The 18,781-nt window shown below is 43.6% G+C and overlaps 1 protein-coding gene across 1 annotated transcript in view; it reads left to right on the forward strand.

Moving 5' to 3' along the window:
• The window catches only part of LOC137372991 (broad substrate specificity ATP-binding cassette transporter ABCG2-like), a 68,426-nt gene that overhangs the window by 41,968 nt on the left and 7,677 nt on the right, over window positions 1–18,781 (forward strand). The window contains exons 12-15 of the mRNA XM_068037633.1: window positions 5,176–5,265; window positions 7,508–7,632; window positions 11,440–11,594; window positions 18,089–18,178. Of these exons, the coding sequence (XP_067893734.1) occupies window positions 5,176–5,265; window positions 7,508–7,632; window positions 11,440–11,594; window positions 18,089–18,178 (460 nt within the window). The remainder of the gene's footprint in view (window positions 1–5,175; window positions 5,266–7,507; window positions 7,633–11,439; window positions 11,595–18,088; window positions 18,179–18,781) is intronic.

Genomic DNA, 18,781 nt, shown 5'->3' on the forward strand with positions numbered 1-18,781 from the left:
AAGTAAACTAGCGAGAAACATAAAAACAAACTGTAAAAGCTTCTATAGGTATGCAAAAAGGAAAAGATTAGCAAAGACAAATGTGAGCCCATTACAGGCAGAGACAGGGGAATTTATAGTGGGGAATAAGGAAATGGCAGAGAAACTGAACAAATAGTCTGTGTCTGTCTTCACGGAGGAAGATACAAAAAAACCTCCCAGAAATATTAAAGAACCAAGAAAATGAACTGAAAGAAATTCGTATTAGTAAAAAGTAGCATTGGAGAAATTAATGGGACTGAATGTTGATAAATCCCCTGGACCTGATGATCTACATCCCAGAGTGTCGAGAGAGGTGGCTGTAGAGATAATGGATGCATTGGTGATCATCTTGCAACATTCTATAGATTCTGGAGCGGTTCCTGAAGATTAGAAGGTAGCAAATGTAACCGCATCAATTAAAAAAGGAAGGAGAGAGAAAACCAGGAACTACAAACCTGTTTGCCTGACATCAGTTGTAGGGAAAATGGTAGAATCTACAATAAAGGATGTGATAACTGGACGTTTAGAAAACAATGGTAAGATTGGGCAGAGTCAACATGGGGCTAATATATTGACATGGATTGAGAATTGGTTAACAGACAGAAAACAGAGAGTAGGAATAAGCAAGTCATTCTCAGATCAAAGTGATTACTGACAACGCAGCCAGCAGCTTACGTCATCTGACTGTGCCAATCTGTGCACATGCTGGTTCCTACCCTCTGTGCATGTGCTGCATTCTGCATTGCCAGGACTAGTTGGTGCATGCACAGATGACATCGCGTTACACGGCCAATGGGGTTGGCGCATGCGCAGATGACGTCATTACGTAATGCGGCAGATGGTGGGGGAATCCGGGCCGGAGCAAGCGGGTGTGGGGAGAGAGGGGATCTTGGGAGCGAGGAGAGAGCAGGGGTGGAGTCTGGGAGCGGGTGGAGGGAGTTTGGGGGCCGGGTGCGGGTAGAGCGTGCTCTCCTCCTTCCCCCCACCGCCTGCTCGCTCACAGCCCCCGCCCCGCTCGCTCCCTCCCCTCCTCGGCCCCGCTCCCTCCCCTCCCCGGCCCCGCTCGCTCCCTCCCCTCCCCTCCCCGGCCCCGCTCGCTCCCTCCCCTCCCCTCCCCGGCCCCGCTCGCTCCCTCCCCTCCCCTCCCCGGCCCCGCTCGCTCCCTCCCCTCCCCTCCCCAGCCCCGCTCGCTCCCTCCCCTCCCCGGCCCACTACCTCACTCCCCTCCTCGGCCCCATTGCTCCCTCCCCTCCCCGGCCCCGCTCGCTCCCTCCCCTCCCCTCCCCTCCCCGGCCCCGCTCGCTCCCTCCCCTCCGGCCATTGTGTGCTGCCATGTGCTGAGGTTAGGTTGCCTTCGTGTGATTATTTGAGTAGCACCATCTTTAGTCCTGGCAGCTGCCTGATGTCGCAGACTGTGATGTTTTAGTGGCACAGGCTGCATTAGCGCATGTGCCACAGCAGCGTCACCTAGTGGTGGCGTTGTCAGCAAACGCAGCCTTCTCAGATTGGCAGGCTGTGACTGGTGGAGTATCGCAATGATCAGTGCTTGGGCTCCAGCTATTCACAATCTAGATAACATGATTTGGATGTGGGGACAAAATGTAATATTTCCATGTTTGCTGATGGCACAAAACGAGATGAGAATATGAGTTGTGAGGAGGATTCAAAGGGGCTTTGGGGGATTTAGTGAATGAGCAAGAACATGGCAAATGGAATATAATGTGGAAAATGTGAAGTTATCCACTTTGGAAAAGCAGAGTATTTCTTAAATGTGAGAGATTGGGAAGTGATGATGTCCTTGTTCATAAGTCACTGAAAGCCAATATACAGGTGCAGCAAGCAATTAGGAAGGCAAATGGTATGTTGGCCTTCATTGCAAGAGGATTTGAACACAGGAGTAAAGACAGCATCTGGAGTACTGAGTACAGTTTTGGTCTCCTTACCGAAGTAAGGATATACTTGCCATAGATTGAGTGCAACAGCGGTTCACCAGACTGATCCCTGGGTTGGCAGGATTGTCCTATGAGGAGAAAGTGAGGAGGCTGGTCCTGTATTTCCTAGAGTTTAGAAGAATGAGAGGTGATCTCATTCAAGCACACAAAATTCTTACAGGGCTCGACAGGGTTGATATGCAGAAAGGATGTTTCCCCTGGCTGAGTGGTCTAGAACAGGACACAGTCTCAGAATAAGAGGTAAGCCATTTAGGGCTGAGATGAGGAGGAATTTCTTCACTCAGAGGATGGTGAATCTGTGGAATTCTCTAACACAAAGGACTCTGGAGGCTCAGTCATTGAGTATGCTATTGACAGAGATCGATAGATTTCTAGATAGTAAAGATATCAAGAGATGTGGGGCTAGTGTGGGGAAGATAGTATTGAGGTAGATCAGCCATGATCTAGTTGAATGGCGGAGCAGGATCAAGGGGCCGAATGGCCTACTCCTGTTCCAGGATTTTGACCCAACGATGTTGAAGGAATGGCGATATTCCACGTCAGGATGGTGTGTGACATGGGAACAGAAGGAGCCTATTTAACCCCTCAAGCCTGATCCACCATTCTGGCTGATCTGTGACCTAACTCCATATACCCGCCTCTCTGTTCATATTCCCTGTTACCTTTGGCAAACAAAAATCTATCAATCTCAGTTTTAAAATTAACAATTGACCCAGTATCAATTGATGTTTGCTGGAGAGTTCCAAACTTCTACCACCCTGTGTGTGTAGAAATGTTCCCTAACTTCACTCCAGAATGGACTGGCTCTAATTTTTTCCCCCTAGTCCTAGACTCCCCAACCAGCAGAAATAGTTTCTCCCAATTGACCCTCTCTATTCCCCTTAATATCTTGAAAACCTCAATCAAATCACCCCTCAACCTTCTAAATTCCAGGGAGTGCAACCTAGTTTGTGTAATCTCTCCTTGTGGTTTAGCCCTTGGAGTCCAGGCATCATTCTGGTAAATCTATGCTGTTTATGGTGTGTGCCCAGAACTGCTGTCAGTACTACAGATGTGGTCTAACCAGAACTCGGAGGGGAACTTGCAGGTGGTGGTGTTCCTATGCATCTGCTGCCCTTGTCCTTCTAGTTGGTAGAAGCTGTGAGTTTGGAAGGTGCTGTCAAAGAAGCCTTGGTGCATTGCTGCAGTGTATCGTGTAGATGGTACACACTGCTGCCACTGTGCACCAGTGGTGGAGGAAGTGAAAGTTTAAGGTGGTGGCTGTGATTCCGGTAAAGAGAGCTGCTTTATCTTGGATGCAGTAGAGTATCTTGAGTGTTGCAGCCTTTGAATAAGGCAAATGCATTAGATTCATAAGATCTTTTCATTTGATTCACAAACTAGATAGAGATGAGGAAGCTATAGTTCTCTCCATCACACTATGCAATTGATCATGGACCAACACCAAGATATATTGATCAGCTGAGATGAAGAGGGGTGGTAGGCGGCTCATGTGGAGCATCAATACCAGCATGGACCATTTGGGCCGAATGGCCAGTTTCTGTGCTGTACATTCTACATACTGTCTGAGAAACTGAGCGACCCAAAGTTAAGGCATTAAAACACCATCACTTGAAGGAGGATGTAAATGCAGTGTGACAAATTTACAAGGGCCATATTCATCATAACTGTGGAACAGTAATATACATGGGGGGAATCGCTGATGGGAGGTGTCATGTAGGTTGTGGTGTGGTGTTGGAGTTAAGTTCTAGATTTGTAGGGTATAGTGTGGTGAATGAGTGATCATATGTTTCAGAATTCTATTTATTTTCGGTAGTAGAGATGTTTAAATGCAGTAAGGTAAATAATTTCTAAAATAGAGAGGCTCAAATTTTTGGGTTTTGTTGATCGACACTGGGGCATACCACGGGGCCACCTACAAGAATACAGGTGCCAAATTCGCAGGGCTCATACAGTGCTTGCTCGCTCTGGAGTTTTGTGGGCCCCACAGGATATTCCAAGCGAGCAGGTTACATCAGTGGGGTAGACTTTCCGCTAGTTTGCACTAGCTTTATCAGAGAGTGAAATTCGCTGATCCAGCAACAAAGATCAGGAGAATTTTGAACCTAAGTCAAGTTGCGCGTAAATCGAATTTCCACAATCTTTGTTGCTGGTTTAAAAAAAAAGCACTTATCCCAAAACCGGCCCTGCCAACAAAACTGTTCACACCCCCAATCAAAGTAACGAGGATGGAGAGTTTCCACTGATTGTGCCCCTTCGAAGAACCTGAGTTTGTTTTCTTTGCCGCACAGGCACAGTTCACATTTTAAAAGCTCTTGCGTATGAAAGAAATAGTTAATTTACAAAGAAACTGACTGTGTAAACCAATGAAATTAATAATAGAAACAAGAAATGCTGGAATCACTCAGCAGGTCTGGCAGCATCTGTGGAAAGAGAAGCAGAGTTAACGTTTCGGGTCAGTGACCCTTCTTTGGAGTTCCGATGAAGGCTCACTGATCCGAAACGTTAACTCTGCTTCTCTTTCCACAGATGCTGCCAGACCTGCTGAGTGATTCCAGCATTTCTTGTTTTTGTTTCAGATTTCCAGCATCCGCAGTATTTTGCTTTTATTGAAATTAATAATAGGTTCAGTATGGCTTTTAAGACATTGTCAGGTGGAAGTGGACACTATTCAAACACTTACACTTGTTGATAAACCCATTTTCAGCTGAGTGAATAAAACTGCACCAGATTAATGCTTTTAAAAACACACATAATATATTTTAGTGCAAAGGCCAAGAAACAATCACATTCTATCACCCAATTTCATTGGCTCTTGGAAGATTTTACATTTGTGATTATGCAAGCAAATGAAAGCGGAAACTTGGAACTGTAACTTAACTGGCGCAACTTCAAGGGCAGTTTGTGCCTAATTTCCCAATTGTGCTCAAAGTGGAAACCTTACCTCCAAAGTTTCCATTTTAAATTGCTGATGCTTGGAGTTCTGACGTAAATGTTTAACCATCCACATTGGTAAGAATTGCAAGTGTGTAACTTTCACACAGGACAGATCAGTGAGTGAGATGTACAAGTGGAACGAGAACTGAGTTAAATTTGCTTGTCATGCCAGACTCCCACCCTTCAGGGATCATGTGGGTCACAGTTTGCACACTGTTCTTCGGTAATTGTAAAGACTAATTACTTGATTTCCCTTTCTTCACAGAACTGGGCTTTTGTTTTTTATTGTTAATTGCCAGATGTACAGCAGTATCTCTAATGTTGAACTTTTAGCTGCAGAAAAGAAGATTTTAATGTAGGTACTTTTTTGATTAAAACATTATGGCAAAAGAATCAGAAAGGAAGACCTTCGTGACAGCTGTTCCCACCTAACTTATACCCAATAATTTTTCATAATAGAATCATGCAGCACAGGAGGAGGCCATTCGGCCCATCATACCTGTGCTGGCTCTTTGAAAGAGCTATCCAATTAATTTCACTCGCCCTGCTCTTTCCCCACAGCCCTGCAATTTTTTTCCCCCTTCCAGTATTTATCCAATTCCTTTCTGAAAGTTACTATTGAATCTGCTTCCACTGCCCTTTCAGGCAGCGCATTCCAGATCAAAACAACTCACTGCATTAAAACAAAAACTCTTCTCCCTGTCTGGTTCTTTTGCCAGTTGCTTTAAATCTGTGTCCTCTGGTTACCAACTCTCCTGCCAGTGGAAACAGTTTCTCCTTATTTCCTCTCTGTAAACTCTTCAAAATTTTGACAGCCTCTATTAAATCTCCCCTTAACCTTCTCTGCTCTAAGAACAACTTTTTTTTTAAACATATAAGTTCTTTGTCAAACTTTACCAAGCTGTTACAGTTTAAAAAGTTTATTGAAAGCAGGAAATGAATAGTTGGATTACTTCAGTGATTTCAAAATGCACTTACAGCTAATAACAAAAATAGTATAAAGGCACTATTTTAAACTTGATGAGATGAAAAGCTGTAAAAAGAATTACTAACCACCAAACTATCCTAACTCTCACCAAGTCCCATTCACCCATCAACCCTGTGCTCGCTGACCTACACTGTGCACCCCCACCCCAACCCCGTTCAACAACACCTCAGTTTTTTTTTTAGAATTAGAACATTACAGCGCAGTACAGGCCCTTCGGCCCTTGATGTTGCGCCGACCTGTGAAACCATCTGACCTACACTATTCCATTTTCATCCATATGTCTATCCAATGACCACTTAAATGCCCTTAAAGTTGGCGAGTCTACTACTGTTGCAGGCAGGGCATTCCACGCCCCTGCTACTCTCTGAGTAAAGAAACTACCTCTGACATCTGTCCTATATCTGTCACCTCTCAACTTAAAGCTATGTCCCCTCGTGTTTGCCATCACCATCCGAGGAAAAATTCTCATTTTAAAATTCTCATCTTTGTTTTCAAATCACTCCGTGACCTCGCCCCTCCCTATCTCTGTAATCTTCTCCAGTCCTACAACCCGCCGAGACATCTGCACTCCTCTAATTCTGGCCTCGAGCCTCCCCAGTTTTAATCGTTCCACCATTGGCAACCGTGTCTTCAGCTGCCTGGACCCTAAGCTCTGGAATTCCTTCCCTAAACCCCTCTCTCCTTCTTTAAGAGGTTCCTTAAAACCTACCTCTGTTACCAAGCTTTTGGTCCCCTGTCCTAATATCTCCGTATGGAACTCGATATCAAATCTTGGGACATTTTTACTATGATAAAGGTGCTATATAAATGCAAGTTATTGTTGTTTAATTATACTATAAAAATGTTATGAAAAATAAATATATATCAGCCGTTGCGTATAGGGAGCAAATTGTGTTAGTACAAATTTGACGAGGTTCTCCATAGTTAGAACCAGGGTATTTTAAACATAAGTTACACCCAAAAACACTAGCGTTCAGAGCTCTGTGCTGTTTTACGTTGGTTCAAGATTCAATTCGCCTGCATCAGGCACCACCTCACCCCCTCACCACCCACAAAACTAGCCACACCACGTGGTTGTAATCACGCAATTCCACAATTGCACTGGTTGAGGAAGGCTCTTGAAATTGCACAGGCACGGGTCGGACCCTGTTAAAATTTCATATGAAAAATAATTTCATTTACTAAGAAACTGTCTAGTGTACACCAATGAAAATATTAACTCACTCAACATAGTTTTTAAAGTAATTTTCAGTCATTTTTAAATCGGGTTACTCACGCACGGGTGGTGAACTCGACACCTATTAAAAATGCTTGTTTTTGGCGATGAACCATTTTCAGCTGAATTAATAAAACTTGCACCAGGTTGATGCTCTTAAATGCTTTAATGAAAACAAAAAGACTGCAATCTGTTACACTGTGTGATTTCATTTGTTCTTGCAAGCTGTTTTACATTTGTGATTATTTGAATGAACTTTAGCACAAGCTCGAAGCTTAGCCTAACCAGTGCAATTTCAGGTGCAATTTCCCAGTTGCACCCCGAGCAGAAATTCTACCCCATGAGTTATTTCACCCATTAATTATTGTTCATTTTTCTTTTTTTCCTCAATAGTCATGAATATATCAGCGGGTACTATTCATTGCCAGCATACTTCTTTTCCAAGTTATTATTCGATATAATACCTATAAAGGCTATGCCAAGTGTTATTTTTAATAGTACAACCTATATCCTGGTAGGTGAGTGGAGAACAAAATATTTCTTTATTTCAATTTAGCTACCACACCACATCATAAAAAACATACACCAAATAAAAAATAGAAAGTGCTGGAAATACTCAGCAGGTCAGGCAGCATCTGTGGAGAGAGAAGCAGAGTTAACGTTTCAGGTCAGTGACCCTTCATCACAGATGCTGCCAAACCTGCTGAATATTTCCAGCACTTTCTGTTTTTATTTCAGATTTCCAGCATCTGCAGTATTTTGCTTTTATACAAACATCAAATGCTGACTAACCTCATGTATGAGGAAGATGAGCTATGAGAAAAGATTACACAAGGGAAACATTAATGAAGTATAGATTTCAAAATTTTTTCTTTGGAGTGTTATGGACAGGTAGAAAGTGGGGGGTGGGGGGGGTGGGGGGATGGTGGATGTGGGTGGCTCCTAATGTTCACCTCCCAACTGACCATAATTGTGTTTTGTTAAAAATTGTGCGTTAGCCCTTAAGTGGCTTTCGGGTCAAATAAGCAGACAAATGACAGGTTTTCTCGTAGGTTTAAAAACAAAAAATATAATTAGACAATTCCCAAAAAGATTGTAACCTCATCCACACACGCATTCACTCACACCACACAAGGATAGGTAGAAAAGGGTGGGTAGTTTAAAGTCCAAAGTGAGGTAAATGTTCATGGTTTACAATAAACCTGTTGATTCATCTTAGGAGGAAAGTTTATTTAAAGGTGCAGACTTGATGTTTGTAGTCTTGAACTTGCTGAGGTGTTGTAGAGTTTTAGTGGTTACAACTCAGCACGGAGCTGGTGTGTGGATTTTGTTACCCTTACAGATGGAGGGTCTTAAAGTCACTTTGTGATGTCTCTGCTGTAGTGGTTGCTGAGTTGTTGTTCAGGATTCTTGCTTGGCTGGATCTCTTGCACGGCCTCTGACTGGACTGCTTTCTGAAGGTGTTGGTTTGATCTTCCCTCTCTCCAGAGGGCTCTCGTTTTAAGGTAAAACCTCATCACATTAGAGTTTCTGTTAGGAGGCACATGGCCCTCTCCCCTGGTGTGACCACACAATCGGCCAGGATATGATAACCATGGCTATCTATTGATGTCTGAATGGGACCATTCTGTTATAATGGTGTGAATTCACACCTATTCATTTTGGCTGGAATCTATTATTAGTTCATTCATGTCAATAATATGCAATAATCTTTTCAGTTTCAAAGGGGTTCTCCCCAGAGCTATTTCAGATGAGGTTAACAAGTTCCATCTTTGTAGACAGGTTTGTTGCTTTCCTTGTTGATTTCCAATACAGGAGGGGTCACGTGACCACTATTTCATTTTGACTATGATACAAGTGTCCATGTTCTTGTGGTTTTGTTTAACAGCTGACTTTTTTAATTCATAATTCTTCCATTTGATTGTTTATTTCATCACTGCTCCTTCCATGCATGACAGGAGGAACAACAGATGCACGATTAAACAAAAACCATCACTATGTTTAAGAATCTCCAAAGCAAGTGGAGAAGTCCACGCAGGTAGAGATTATTTTATCCCCTTTGGGCACCTTTGACAGTGCAGCACTCCCTCACTACTGACCCTCTGACAGTGCAGCACCCCCTCAGTACTGACCCTCTGACAGTGCAGCACTCCCTCAGTACTGACCCTCCAACACTGCAGTGCTCCCTCAGTACTGACCCTCTGACAGTGCAGCACCCCCTCAGTACTGACCCTCCGACATGTGTCATGGTCCTGTAGTTTTATCGGAATATGCGGTTTGCCTTTAAGGTTTGCAAGGGATCAGTATTGCTTTAAGGGCCGGGAAGCCTCAGGAGTTATAGGACGGTGCAATTTCGTTGCCTTAGAAACAGCTATTTGGAGACTGCGATTGAAAGGGTGCATTCTCGATACCATGGAAACAGTCACTGGGAGTGAGCTTGATGCGATATATTTGTTACAATTCAGTTTGAACTGGCAGTTAGTAAGACAGTTTGTCCTAACTGCACACAGATAGAAGACACAGACAGCTGTGGTGTCAGCACTGAAAAAGAGCTTTCAATCATTTAAACTGAAGGAAATAGGATTTTTGTCTGTTTAATTATTAGTATCTCTCGAAATTCTAAAAAGTCAAGCCAAGACAGAGATCTCTGGTAATTTAAATTGAAGAAAGGGAAGTTAGACTGTGACAATCTTTTATCCCTCAAAAACTCTAAAGTCAGATTGATTCTGTTGAAAATGTTTGCAAGTCGTTTATTGTTGATATTCTGCAGGGGACTTCGAACAACATTGGACTGTAAATTTGCAAAGACTCTAATTTTTCTATTTTTAAATGTTCATAGTGTTTAAGAATTTAGTTCTTTAATTAAAAGAGTTAATTTTTGATTTAAAGACACCTGGTTTGGTTAGCCTCATTCGGGGGTTAATAGCTGGTACAATTTGGTGGTTCTTTAATCTAGAAAGTTTTTAAATGATATGTTAGCTGATCTGTGGAACGATGGGATTGAATTAACAGTGCATTGGTCCCACCACAATCAGAATCATATATTTTGATTGGGGGCTTTGACAAGAGCAGTCAGTCGTAACACACTGCAGCACTCCCTCAATCCTGACCCTCTGACACTGCAGAGCTCCCTCAGTACTGACCCTCTGACACTGCAGAGCTCCCTCAGTGCTGACCCTCTGACACTGCAGCACTCCCTCAGTACTGACCCTCTGACACTGCAGAGCTCCCTCAGTACTGACCCTCTGACACTGCAGCACTCCCTCAGTACTGACCCTCCGACACTGCAGCGCTCCCTCAGTACTGACCCTCTGACACTGCAGCGCTCCCTCAGTACTGACCCTGCAACAGTGCAGCGCTCCCTCAGTACTGACCCTCCGACACTGCAGCACTCCCTCATTACTGCACTGCACGTCAGCCTAGGTTTTGTGCTGCAGTCCCTGGATTTGAACCATTAACCTCCTGACTCCCAGAAGAAACTGCGACCCACTGAGGGTGGGCCACGCTGTTGCATACATATTGATCTCTTTGAATTTGAAAGGCCAACACTAAACTGAAGAATGATAGATGTTTGGAATAATCTGACAGGTGGGATTATAAAGGCAAAATTATTGGAATGTTAAAATGCAGCTAGCTGCTTTAATAGAAGAATTAGGAAGAGATTGGCTTTGATGAGCTGAATTGAGTTGAATGCCCTCAGATTTTTTTTGTCTTTTTTGTATTTGGGAGTTTGGTAAATAATGATCAGAGACATTTAACTGATTCTTTCAATTGTGCTGACTATACTGGTGTGTTACGACTGTGTCACCTTGCTTACCAGAAGTGTTGTTGGAAATTGGTGGGTACACACCCCAAACGTTTCCTGTTCGCTAAAATTAACAGGAATTCATGGACATGTGAATCTTCCATTTGATTTTTCCATTCCCGATTCTGTTCTAGAACTGACTGGTGAAACTATTCTAGCTTGCACTAGCTGGTAGTACATTTTAAATTGGGCACCTAAAATATCCCCAACCACCATGGCACTTCAGTGCATTGGCTGCTGTGTTACATGAATTAAGCCACTGTGAGACACACCAACCAGGCAACACGTCTTCAGAACAACCCCAGCCATGAGTGAAAACCTGAAATATAAACTTTTTGAGTAAGAAAATGCATAACTAAATAGAGAATACATCATTCCAAGCAAGATAAAACACAAGTATTGTTGAACGTACATCTTCTCGAGTTTCCTTCTCCTTTTAAGCACTTGGTGCTAAATAGTTGTTGGGTGATTAGAAACTGTTCAATTGTGAGTTTACCATTCTGCTTTACTACTGTTATAGGTTTGAAACGGACAGTACCTGCCATTTTAATATCAGTGCTCAGCTTAATAATGGTCTCCTATGCGTCTGCTGCTTTGTCCATAGCTGCTGTTGCTGGAGAGAGTACAGTAACTATTCCAAGTCTCATCCTGTCACTCATTTTCATCTTGATGACTGTAAGTAAATGACAATGATCTATTTTTGCTTTACAGAAAGAAGCTAGGAGCTTTCAAAATTATTTACCCAGAATTAAAATGGGGGAAATGCAAAAGATTTTCAATCGGACGTGTTGGAATTTTGGATTGTAGGGTGATTGCATATCTAGCTCTGCACCGGGGAACTGTCCTCTTAGGAAACATGGATCGGAGACGCGGGGCTAACTGCAACATCTTTCACAGCTGGGAGTTGGATTGTAGTGACATTCCTTACATTTCTTAGAGACTCCCATTTTTCACCCATCTTCCCTGACGGCTTCAACCTACATTGCTTCTCCGTTTCCCCCTAAGCCTTGAATTCAAAATTCTCATCCCGCTATTGAAATCTTTTCAGATTCCCCTGACTGTGGCATCTTGTTTATTCTCTGTCCTATTGCCCCATTATTGGCAGATATGCCTGCAGCTTCATAAGCCATTTGCTTTGAATTCATTAGCAGAACCCCTCTACCTCCCTCTCCCCTTTTTAAGACCTCTTTAAACATATCTTTTTGACCTAGGTTTTGGGCTGAATCATCTCGATCAATTTTGTAGTGCTCGTACATTAAGAGTACGATATGTTAATACTACACGGGGTTGAGTTGATTAACTGGTTTCATTCACTATCATTTGAGTGTGCCCGGAGAGTAAACTACCCATCATATTTTGAATATATATACGTGTTGGAACTTTGCATGTTCCATCAGAGATTTTTCTCATCTTCCGCCTTGGGTACTGCTCTATGGCAGCGAGGCCTGGATAACGTACGTCAGCCAAGAGCGACGTCTCAATTCATTCCATCTTCGCTGCCTCCGGAGAATACTTGGCATCAGGTGGCAGGACCGTATCTCCAACACAGAAGTCCTCGAGGCAGCCAACATCCCCAGCTTATACACACTACTGAGTCAGCGGCGCTTGAGATGGCTTGGCCATGTGAGCCGCATGGAAGATGGCAGGATCCCCAAAGACACATTGTACAGCGAGCTCGCCACTGGTATCAGACCCACCGGCCGTCGATGTCTCCGCTTTAAAGACGTCTGCAAACGCGACATGAAGTCCTGTGACATTGATCACAAGTCGTGGGAGTCAGTTGCCAGCGTTCGCCAGAGCTGGCAGACAGCCACAAAGGCGGGGTTAAAGAGTGGCGAGTCGAAGAGACTTAGCAGTTGGCAGGAAAAAAGACAGAAGCGCAAGGAGAGAGCCAACTGTGTAACAGCTCCGACAAACAAATTTTTCTGCAGCACCTGTGGAAGAGCCTGTCACTCTAGAATTGGCCTTTATAGCCACTCCAGGCGCTGCTCCACACACCACTGACCATCTCCAGGCGCTTACCCATTGTCTCTCGAGATAAGGAGGCCAAAGAAGACTGTTGCAGGATGAAACGCTCACCCAGTCCCGTTCACCTATCACCCACTCTGCTCGCTAACCTACAGTGGCTCCCAGTCCGGCAACATCTCAATTTTAAAATTCTCATCCTTGTTATCAAATCCTTCCATTGGCCTCACCACTATCTCTGGAATCTCCTCCCGCCCCACAAGCCTTCGCGATCACTGTACTGCTCCGATTCCGGCCTCTTGCACATCCCAATTTTCATCACTCTCCCATTGGCAGCCGTGCCTTCAGCTGCCTGGCCCTAAGCTCTGGAATTTTTCCCCTAAACCTTTCCCCCTCTCTCCTCCTTTAAGATACTCCTTAAAATCTACTACTTTGACCAAGCCTTTGGTCAACTGTCCTAATTAACATTCCCTGTAAATTGTCGTTCTTTTTTGTGTGGCCAGTTTTTTCACTGCACGGCATTTAACCCATATCAAGACCTGGGCACTATCTTCCAGGCTGCTCTGGGTACGTACAGTTTACTGGGAGCATTGGTCCTAATATCCCCTATGGTGGCAGATTTTGTTTGATAATCGCTCCTGTGAAGTACCTTGGGACATTTTTGCTGCATTAACGACCGAAACAACACGGAAGGCAGCAGTTACGGGTTATAAGTCCAGAATATTGGCCTTTAAGAAGAAGAAGAAGAAGAACGGTGCTTTAGAAATACAAGTTGCTGCTCTGCTTGATGGAATAAATTACCCAGAAGCACTGGGTAATTTGTACCTCTGTAAACTGTCACAGTTGAAAAGCATTGTTAGGCTTTTAAATTGGTAGATGTTTGATATATCATGGATATATCCACATGTGGCCTAGTCTCACATTTTAGTCAGTGCCTAGAGTTTCTTTGGGTTTCTACCAAACTTACCATGGTGGAGGAGCTGATGCTGCAAGAAAATTCCCAGAACAGATGTCCTGACTTCACGGCTGCTATTCGAGGATTGTTTATTATTCTGTACACCATTCACTTACTGTTCTTTGAGAGATAGAGGGGTAGAGTTTCTGTTTTGGGCCCAATCGGTGTAACGGATGCAAATTGCATTTTGAACTATTTTTTTCTCCCCTTGAAATGTCTCTCAATCTCATTAGCATATAATTAGCATATCATTAGTTGAATGCAGAATCTGTCATAAACGAGCAGCGCGGACACTGTTTTAAAATAGGTTTTTTAAAAACAAATTGCTTTAAAAATTATTCCTTGATATTTAAGTCTGGTAACAAGTACAGTTTGATTAATACAAATGAAAATAGTTTTACAACACCCGTTTCCTAGTTATATTAGTCAGTTTCTTTCTAAATTAAAAAAAAATTATTTTCAAAAGCTTTGAAAATGTTCCTATTAGAGTCCTTATTGCCAAAACGAACCAGCTTAATTTTTTGAGCCTTCTCAAAAGGCCCGCAGATAAGCAGAATCATATTTTTGTGGGCAGGGGTTAGCTTCTAGAACAATTTTTCTTTTTTAAACTAGCTCAAAGGATTGTGGAAACTCCAGTTGCGCTGAATGTAATTTGAGATAAAAATTTCTTGCTGGTTACATCAATTTCGGGCAAATTGAGGCAGAAAAATCCGCACAAGCAAGTGGAAACTCCAGGCCCGGTTCCTGAGTCGTTATCCAGTAGTACCTGCACTAAATATACCAGTCTGTTAACCCAAGGTTGAGTTCTTGGTGCTTTACTGTTTCTGTGCCAGCGATCTGAAGTTAAGTACTGTAGGTTAACGGGAACATGTCTTCAGAGTGCACTGGTTAATGCGTTCATGTAAAATTACTTTGTGCACCATTTCAAAATAAAATAAGCAAGTTGCCAATTGCAGGCAAAGAAATGTCTCCCTTGTTTTTCAGAATTCAAAACTTTCTCCATATAGCTTCATAATTGTCAATAAGCAGTGCACAGTTAGCAGAAATTAACTCCTAGAAGCCACTGTGAAGGTCACAGAGAGGGAGAGTGAGACAGACTGATAAAAGAAACAGCAAAGCTGGCTGCAGGAAGTTTTATGAAGGTAATGCAGTGAACCAGAAAGTTTACCAGAGTGAGAAGAGGAATAGAATGAAGTGAGCTTCGCCCTCCATTGCACGCTATGCTTTCGAGTTACCTCAAAACCTTGTTATAGTATTGTAGGTATTGATGTGAAAATATCTTTTGTTTATTAATCCTAAATCTTTATTTCCTCTCCATTCACTAACCTTCTATTCATACTACATTTAGTTATAGCACACCTAGAATGACAAGGGCAGCAGACACTTGGGAACACCACCACCTGCAGGTTCCCCTCCAAGCCACACACCATCCTGACTTGGAACTATATCACCGTTCTTTCACTGTCGCTGGGTCAAAATCCTGGAACTCCCTTCCTAACAACACTGTGGGTCTACCTACACCAAATGGACTGCAGCGGTTCAAGAAGGCAGCTCACCACCACCTTCTCAAGGGCAATTAGGGATAGGCAATAAATGCTGGTCTTTCCACCAAGCCCACGTCCCACGAACGAATGAAAAAGAAACCCACACCGAGGGCTGGATTTTAAGCAGTCCTCAACGTTGTGATCTCTGGCGGGAGCGGGGTGGAGCCTGACGATGGCCCCAGATGAGGCCCAGCTTGGACCCCGATGACGGCAGGGCCCAGCCCAATCCTTCCGGTGGCGGCAAAGCTCCATGGCGGCTCCCCCTCCCCCACCACTCGCCGCCGCTGGGCAATGGGACAACAATTTAAATATTTAAATCAATAAAACGAATCAATTTAAATATACTCACCCACGATCTTTGGCAAGGTGGCTGGCACTCCCCTGCCTTCAGATCCCCGTCCGGGGAAACGAGGCGCCACATTGGTGGGGAGGGGGAGGAGGTAAGTTTATCAGTGCGGTGTGGTAGGGGGAGAGACGGGGGTCAAATTAACTTCATGGGTGTAGGGGATGATGGGAAGAGTTGTACTTTAAATTTTGTGCAGTTTGTGGGGGGGGGGGCAAGGTCAGATGTTAAAGTTGTTTTTTTGGGGGGGGGAAGGGCAAATAGTTAATTTAATTGTTATGGGGGGGTGGGTGGGAAAGGGGAGTTGGAAGTTTATTTATGTAATTTTGGGGGGGATATCTCTTTAAAAATGTAAATATCCCAGCAGGGTTGACTGCCCTTTAAAAATGGTGCCAGCGCCTGTGCACAGGCAGCTGACACTGTTGCCGGGGACGGACAGCCCGCCCTCTCCACGTGATTTGGTGGGGGGTGGGTGCCCCGGCTATTTAGATAAACCGCCGTGCGTAAGATCACGGCGTTTCTTTGCGCGGGCTGCCATTTTATGAGCTCGCCGCCGATGAATCCAGCCCCTAACTTTGTAATTAATTTTGTACCTGGTGGCAGACAGTTATGATTAAAAGGAAGACTTGCATTTCTATAGCGCCTTTCATGACCTCAGAAGTATAATCACTGACACATTATTGGAAATGCGGCAGATTCTCTTAAACAGCAGAGAGCAGTGACCAAATAATCTCGTTCTTTTAGTAAAGTTAGTTAAGGGCTAAATATTGGCCAGGGCACTGGGACAAATTCCCCTGCTCTTCAAAATAGTGCCTTTTTTCTCAACTTGAAAGGGCAGATGGAGCCTCAGTTTGGCATCTCATCCAAAAGATGGCACCTCCAATAGTGCAGCACTCCCTCAGTACTGCACTGGAGGAGTATCGGCTTAGATTTTGTACATCCTCTAACTCGAGGCAAGACTGCTACCCACAGCACCATGGCTGACATTCAAATAATGCATTGTGGGGTTACTGCAGTCACAACAAGAAATTGTAGCTGAATCCTGACAATAAACAGAGGACAGTTAGCACCTGTCACTTATGGAGTCATAAAGAGATACAGCACTGAAACAGGCCCTTCAGCTCACCGAGTCTGTGCCAAACGTCAACCACCCATTTATACTAATCCTACATTAATACCATCTTTCCCTCTCACACCCCCACCTTCCCTCAATTCTCCTACCATCTACCTATACTAGGGGCAATTTACAATGGCCAATTTACTTATCAACCTGCAAGTCTTTGGCTGTGGGAGGAATCCAGAGCACCCGGAGGAAACCCATGCGGTCACAGGGAGAACTTGCAAACTCCGCACAGGCAGTGCCCAGAACTGAACGCGGGTCGCTGGAGCTGTGAGGCTGCGGTGCTAACCACTGCGCTCAGATTGTAGGTGTCTGTTCTGGCCATAGTCCCAGAGGATCGTAGACATCTCCCTCCATTAGAGAGAGACAGTTGGTGATGTATAGCTTAAGGGTCACCACTCCACAAGTGTGGTGCAAAGCAAGGAGGCAGGTCTTCATGGATTACCAGAGCTGGTACAGGAATTGAACCCATTCTGCATCATACTGTAGCCGTTTAGCCAGCTGAGCTAACCGACCCCCATTTTAGGTGTAAATTCCGGGAGAGCATTGAAAATCAATTATCCTAAAATTACTGGTTGTTTCAACTTAAGAAATTTAACTGGTTTCTCTTCATACGATTATTAATCGCTCCAACAAGGTAAGAAAGGTTAAAATATGTGATGATAAAGAAAGACTTGCATTTATATAACTCCTTTCAGAACCGTCATACGTCCCAAAATTCTTTACAGCCAATGAAGTACTTTTGAAGTGCAGTCACTGTTGTAATGTAGGAAACACAGCAGCCAATTCGCACACAGCAAGATCCCACAAACAGCAATGGGATAATGACCAGATAATCTGTTTTTTGTGATGTTGATTGAGGGATAAGCATTGGCCGGAACACTGGGGAGAACTCACTGCTCTTCAAAATAGTTCCAGGGGATCTTTTATAGCCACCTGAGAGAGCAGACAGGGCTTCAGTTTAATGTTTCATCTGAAAGATGGCACCTCTGATAGTGCAGCACTCTCTCAGCGTTGCACTGGAGTGTCAGCCTTGATTTTTGTGCTTAAGTTCTAGAGAGGGACTTGAACCCAGAACCTTGTGACTCAGGCGAGTGTGAAACCACTGACCCACAGCTGATAGGAACAGGAGTAGGCCATTCAGCCCCTCTGGGGTACCTTCAATCTGATCAAATGATGCAAGTGTGTTTGGTGTATGTTGGGTATCTCTGAAAATTACTAACACTGTGTAATTACCCTTAGATTTATTCTGGACTATTAGTGCATCTGCAGGGAATCGTTAAATGGCTCAGTTGGTTGCAGTATTTCAGTATCTCGCGATATGGCATCACGGTAAGTGTCACAGAACTTTAATAACTATACAACAACTACTTACATGCATATATAGCATCTTTAACATAGTAAAACGTCCCAAGGCACTTCACAGGCACAATTATCAAACATAATCTGTCACTGAGCCACATAAGGAGATACTAGGACAGGGGAGTTAGAGGTCGGTTTTAAGGAGTGTCTTGAAGGTGGAGAGCTCTGTGAGTAAATGTGGTAATAAAGACAAACACAAGGAATACATAAAGTGCATTGTGGAGATGAAAGGGGAGGTTACAAGGGATTAAAGCAATACAATAAAAGGATGATGAATAATATAAAAGGAGGTATGGCTTTTGTAAAGTATTTTTATAAAAGTATTTAAAGAGAGGGTAAGACCGCTCAGCAATGAGGTGTAAACCCAGTTGTTGAGAGTGATGTTAAGGCTGATATATTAAATGAATATTTTGCACTTTTTTACAATAATGGTGGTAGCAAGGATTTTGGGGGACCAGAGGAGGATGTGAAATATCAGTTAGAGAGAACAGTAGAAGAGGCAATGGCAAAGGTATAGATTGGTTAATCTTAATCTGACAGCAGTTATGGGCAAACTCTTAAAATTCATAATTG

This window comes from Heterodontus francisci, chromosome 1 (assembly GCF_036365525.1).
Source record: "Heterodontus francisci isolate sHetFra1 chromosome 1, sHetFra1.hap1, whole genome shotgun sequence".
NCBI classification, from domain to species: Eukaryota; Metazoa; Chordata; class Chondrichthyes; order Heterodontiformes; family Heterodontidae; genus Heterodontus; species Heterodontus francisci.